The 6,087-nt window shown below is 35.0% G+C and overlaps 2 protein-coding genes across 2 annotated transcripts; both read left to right on the plus strand.

Annotated features, from left to right (window-relative positions):
* The first annotated feature begins 1,137 nt into the window (after positions 1–1,137).
* LOC128132633 (probable leucine-rich repeat receptor-like protein kinase At1g35710) lies at positions 1,138–2,244 on the plus strand. The gene has a single exon (XM_052769325.1). The coding sequence runs from the start codon at positions 1,138–1,140 to the stop codon at positions 2,242–2,244; it is 1,107 nt and encodes a 368-aa protein (XP_052625285.1).
* A 62-nt stretch (positions 2,245–2,306) lies between these two features.
* On the plus strand, positions 2,307–5,363 carry LOC111918577 (probable leucine-rich repeat receptor-like protein kinase At1g35710). The gene is made up of 2 exons (XM_023914216.3): positions 2,307–4,716; positions 4,851–5,363. Exons 1-2 carry the CDS (start codon positions 2,316–2,318, stop codon positions 5,150–5,152), a joined length of 2,703 nt encoding a protein of 900 aa, XP_023769984.2. The 5' UTR covers positions 2,307–2,315; the 3' UTR covers positions 5,153–5,363.
* Positions 5,364–6,087: the final 724 nt, after the last annotated feature.

Consider the following 6,087-nt stretch of genomic DNA (forward strand, 5'->3'; position numbering starts at 1 on the left):
TTTCACAAAATATTCACTGAAAAACCCATTTTCTGAAATGGGTGATTCATGATTTTTTTTTATTGGTGAGATACATGGTCTTTTGTAACTAAAAAAATTAAAATATGATAGCTTGGTGTTATTCAAAAAAAATAACACTTTCTAAATCATTGCTTTTCCCTTGTTTAATGAAAGGTTCATTCATTTATTTTAGATTCTTTTGAAAGACCATAGGAAGTCCTCTCCATTGACCCATTAACGTAGAGAGGACCCAAGAACATTAGTGGATGACTGGATGTCACTAATATGTGAGGATAAGGACCCTAAGAGAGAGAATTGATTCAAGAAATACTATGTGCAGATTAATTCTAATGATTTGTGTAAACTAATTAATCAGTTGTGGAAATATGAGAAACAAACAATAATACAGTTGTATTTCACTTTTTATTTAACTATCTTCATTTTTAAGTCTATGCAAGTATGAGACGTCTTAGACACTTCAGGAGATAAAAGGAATTAACAGATGAAATAGATACAGGGAACAATAATAACCATTCAATTTTATTTAATTATCTTCATATTTATATTCTTTCCCTCATTCACACGTTCAAGGAACAAACCATGTCCATTTGTTTTTTAGATTCTTTTAAAGGACCCATATATCCATATCTCCATTGACCAATGCAAACAATTTGGACGTGGATCATCTCTATAATAGTCATCAGTTACAGAATTGATTACCAAGTAAAACACAGTTTGAGAGAAACTTCTATTAGCAATTTAGCATTTATCAGAAAAAAAATGTCTAAATAATCAAGTTAAGTTATAGTATTACATTGTTAAATCCAACAATAACATCTAATACTGTTGTCTTTTTGTAGTCCTAGTGTCTTGCTAAATTTCGGGTTACAAGAACTTTTATTTTTCTAAGAAAAAAGGATCAATGTCATGACAGATATATACAATTCAAAGTGTAATACACTCCTTTGTGGAAATATATGACATCGACTTCTAACGTAAAAGACATTCCTTGTGAAAAATATGACATTGCTCAAATTTCCTTTTCAAGTACATGAAAAAAGAAAACAAGAGAAAAAGGTAGCTCAAGTATAAATTAGGACATGCAAATCATTCCTTTTTTTTTTTATTAAAAGCAACATGGCAAAGCAAATAATGTCAAACTTGTTATTTTTCTCTCTGGCTTTACTAAACATCACACTCTCCCCCATACCAAATTTCGCTTCTGCTTCTTTGGAGGAAGCCAATGCTCTTCTTAAATGGAAAGCAAGCCTTGAAATCCCAAAAAACTCCTTGCTCTCTTCATGGATTCCCCTCCCTTTGAATTCCAGTGCATCGGTTCCATGCACTTCTTGGTTTGGAGTAGTTTGTAATGCTGATGGGAGCATTCAGAAGTTGAACCTCACATCATCTGGATTAAAGGGTACACTTCATCAATTTTCATTCTCTTTACTACACAATCTTACACATTTTGATCTCAGTCTAAACAACTTCTTTGGCCCCATCCCACCAGCAATAAGACACTTGTCCAAACTTATCCATCTTGATTTTTCAAAGAATAAGTTTTCTGGAGTAATCCCACCTGAAACAGGAAACATGCACCATCTAACCATCTTGTACCTATATTCAAACAATATATCTAGCTCAATTTCTTCTTCATTCGGTAATTTGACATCTTTGAATGTCCTTTATTTGTACCAAAATCAACTCTTTGGTCTCATTCCTGTTGAACTTGGGAATTTGAAGTCCCTGAATCAGCTTGATGTGAGCGACAATCAACTTAGTGGTTCTATTCCTTCATCATTGGGTAATTTGACATCTTTGAATATCCTTTCTTTGTGGAAAAATCAACTCTTTGGTCTCATTCCTATTGAACTTGGGAATTTGATGTCTCTCACTGATCTTTGGGTGAACACCAATCAGCTTAGTGGTTCTATTCCTACATCATTGGGTAATTTGACATCTTTGAATGTCCTTTATTTGTATCAAAATCAACTCTTTGGTCTCATTCCTATTGAACTTGGGAATTTGAAGTATCTCACCGGTCTTTATTTGAGTAAGAATCAACTTAATGGCTCTATTCCTTCGTCATTGGGTAATTTAACATCTTTAAATCGCCTTTATTTGGACAAAAATCAACTCTCTGGTCCCATTCCTACTAAACTTGGCAATTTGAAGTCCCTGAATCAGCCTGATGTGAGCGACAATCAACTTAGTGGTTTATTCCTTCATCATTGGGTAATTTGACATCTTTGAATATCCTTTCTTTGTGGAAAAATCAACTCTTTGGTCTCATTCCTATTGAACTTGGGAATTTGATGTCTCTTACTGATCTTTGGGTGAACACCAATCAGCTTAGTGGTTCTATTCCTACATCATTGGGTAATTTGACATCTTTGAATGTCCTTTATTTGTACCAAAATCAACTCTTTGGTCTCATTCCTGTTGAACTTGGGAATTTGAAGTCTCTCACCAGTCTTTATTTGAGTAAGAATCAACTTAATGGCTCTATTCCTTCGTCATTGGGTAATTTAACATCTTTAAATAGCCTTTATTTGGAGAAAAATCAACTCTCTGGTCTCATTCCTACTGAACTTGGCAATTTGAAGTCTCTCACTAATCTTCAGGTGGCTGAGAATCAACTTAATGGCTCTATTCCTTCATCATTGGGTAATTTGATATCTCTGAAGGTCCTTTATTTGTACAACAATCAACTCTCTGGTCCCATTCCTATTGAACTTGGGAATTTGAAGTCTCTCACTGGTCTTTCTGTGAGCGAGAATCAACTTAATGACTCTATTCCTTCGTTATTGGGTAATTTGATATCTCTGAAAGTCCTTTATTTGTACAACAATCAAATCTCTGGTCCCATTCCTACTGAACTTGGCAATTTGAAGTCTCTCACTGATCTTGAGGTGGGTAGGAATCAACTTAATGGCTCTATTCCTTCATCATTGGGTAATTTGATATCTCTGAAGGTCCTTTATTTGTACGACAATCAACTCTCTGGTCCCATTCCTATTGAACTTGGGAATTTGAAGTCTCTCACTGGTCTTTCTGTGAGCAAGAATCAACTTAATGGCTCTATTCCTTCGTTATTGGGTAATTTGACATCTTTAAATCGCCTTTATTTGGAGAAAAATCAACTCTCTGGTCCCATTCCTACTGAACTTGGGAATTTGAAGTCTCTCACACATCTTGTGGTGTACAACAATCAACTTAGTGGTTCTATTCCTTCATCATTTGGTGATTTGGAATGTTTAAATCTCCTTTATATGTATGATAATGAGCTTGCAGGTCCCATTCCGATTGAACTTGGGAAGTTGAAGTCTCTCAATGATTTTAAGATGAACAACAATCAAATTAGTGGTTCTCTTCCACCAGAGTTCGGAAATGTAACTCAACTACAAAGACTTAATATGTCTTCGAATCATTTGGTTGGTGAGATCCCAAAGGAGTTTGGGAAGATGAAAAGAATGTTGTATTTGTCCTTGGCTAGCAACCAACTTTCAGGTGTTATACCTGTAGATCTTGGATTTTGTAGTGTTCTTGAAGTACTCGATCTATCCAAAAATAGATTGAATGGTTCGATTCCAAGAAGTATTGATCAATGGGCACATATCCACTATTTGAATCTTAGTACTAACAAGCTCAGTGAGAAAATTCCATCCCAGATTGGTAAATTAGTTCAGCTTACAGAACTTGATTTATCTCGTAATTTCCTCACGGAAAAGATACCATCTGAAGTTCAAAGTTTGCAAAGTTTGCAAAAATTGGATCTTTCTCACAATAGACTATCTGGTTCAATTCCTGATGCATTTACAAGTTTGCCAAACGGGATTGAGATCAACCTTTCTTACAATGAGCTCTCAGGTCCAATACCCTATTGCTCTAACTTTTTGAATGCGTCCATAGAAAGCAATCCAGATTTGTGTGGGAATGTTACGGGAGTGAAACTTTGTCCTAGTCGGATTATGAAGAAGAAAAATGATCCCTTTCATCATAAGCTTATCTTTGTAATTATGCTCCCTCTTATTGGGGCTGTTTTACTTGGTGCATTAACATATGGCCTCACTGCTTATCAACAACAAAAGAAAAAGTCTCCCCAAAAACCATCGGACGAAGAAAGTGGTGACTATTTTTCTATTACCAGTTTTGATGGAAAAGTAGTGTATGTTGATATCTTGAAGGCAACGAATGATTTCGATGAAGCATACTGCATTGGGACCGGAGGATATGGGACTGTGTACAAAGCCGAGCTACAAACTAACAATGTGGTAGCTGTCAAGAAACTCCATCCATCATCATCTGAGAATTTTGATCATAATGGATTTCTTAATGAGGTACGAGCGTTAACAAACATAAGGCATCGAAACATAGTGAAACTCTATGGATATTGCTCCCATGTTCGCCACTCATTTTTGATTTATGAGTACCTTGAAAATGGAAGTCTTGGATCAATCTTAAGAAGGGATGTCTTAGCAAAAGAATTGGATTGGTTGAAAAGGGTAAATATTGTAAAGGGTGTAGCTAATGGTTTGGCTTATATGCATCACGACTGCTCACCTCCTATAATTCATAGAGACATATCCATAGCCAACATCCTTCTTGATTCTGATTATGAGGCGCACATTTCTGATTTTGGCACATCCAAGCTTTTAAAGCTCGATTCATCTAACTGGACCGTAATTGCAGGGACCTTTGGTTATATCGCGCCAGGTAACACAATCTTGTGATTGTAGTTCTACATCTGCTTAAGTTTCATAATATATACAAATATGTATATGTACATATTAGAATCTTGTGGGGTTGATATAGCTTTTTTTTTTTATCTTATGTTTCTTTGGATGTAGAGCTTGCTTATACAATGGTGGCAAATGAGAAATGCGATGTGTATAGTTTTGGAGTTGTTGCGGTAGAAGTGATAATGGGAAAGCATCCAGGAGATCTCCTAACATCTTTATCAACATTGTCTGCTGCTGATTATCTGGTGCCAGCTACCGTGGGAGATAGTCGGATACCTCCCCCCTCATCACAAGTAGAGAAACAAGTTAAGTTGATTTTGGGTCTCTCAAGGGCATGTTTGAACTCCAATCCACATGAAAGACCAACAATGCAACAAGTTTCAAATCTGTTAATGAAGGATCGGCTATGAATTAACATCTCTGGGCTTATTGATATAGTGTACTTTCAGTGTTCTTATCTTTCCATAAGTTTCTATATGCATTGTGTCAATATGAATTCATTTGAAAGGCTTTCTGTTAAGAAACGTCACATATATATGTTTGTAGTAGTATACAAATAAGTCAACGAAGATTGCAATTTCTTTCTGGTTTATGTCTTATCTCCCTTTCATTTCACTTCAACATGATATGGCATGACATGGATGTAATGTTAAATGATATTATGTATCACAAACAAAGTCAATCTTTGACCACCTAAGCACCTCAAAAATGTGACATCCATCTTCTATAGAAGATATAATGTCACAACCCACTATGATACAGAATAGGAAGGGAATAAAAAGTTGAGTGTAAATCTTATCAACTGGAAACACACATATAAATGCAATCTGTTTGCATTATCTTGTTTCTCAGTCCACAAGTATGGATTATGCATTAAAAGAGGTTTCAGGATCTGCAGATGGTAGTTACATTTTTTAAGGAAATAATGAAGGCTCTGCTTACTCCCATGTTGAAATGAAGTTTACTTATTCAATTTATATAATTATATGGGACTGTTGTAGAGATAAAGGTTAAGATACTGATCGTGAGATGTAGAGTTCAAAGTACAGAAGAATCGCCATTAATTCACTGAGCAAGGTTTAGATTCATCCCTTGACATATATTTATGGATAATACAGTATACTTCCTGCCAATACACAACTACCAATATTTGTATGCAGGTCTCAATGTCTATTTCTTATGTTACATTCAATATCGCCATCCAAAATCTAAGTACACATAAAGAACTGAAAATAGTCAAATATAGCATCATACTTTATTTCTAATTTTTATTTTTATTTTTAAAAAATAATCTTTTTTTCTTATTAAACCATTCTACTGTCCAAGTACAACGCTTAAATAAGTG

The sequence above is a fragment of the Lactuca sativa genome, chromosome 3, assembly GCF_002870075.4.
Source record: "Lactuca sativa cultivar Salinas chromosome 3, Lsat_Salinas_v11, whole genome shotgun sequence".
NCBI lineage: Eukaryota > Viridiplantae > Streptophyta > Magnoliopsida > Asterales > Asteraceae > Lactuca > Lactuca sativa.

Excerpts from the sequence above, each read along its gene's own strand:
- LOC128132633 (XM_052769325.1), top strand. The coding sequence starts at position 1,138 with ATGGCAAAGCAAATAATGTCAAACTTGTTATTTTTCTCTCTGGCTTTA.
- LOC111918577 (XM_023914216.3), top strand. The coding sequence starts at position 2,316 with ATGTCTCTTACTGATCTTTGGGTGAACACCAATCAGCTTAGTGGTTCT. Across the intron at positions 4,717-4,850 it reads CTTTGGTTATATCGCGCCAG|AGCTTGCTTATACAATGGTG; the intron begins GTAACACAATCT and ends CTTTGGATGTAG.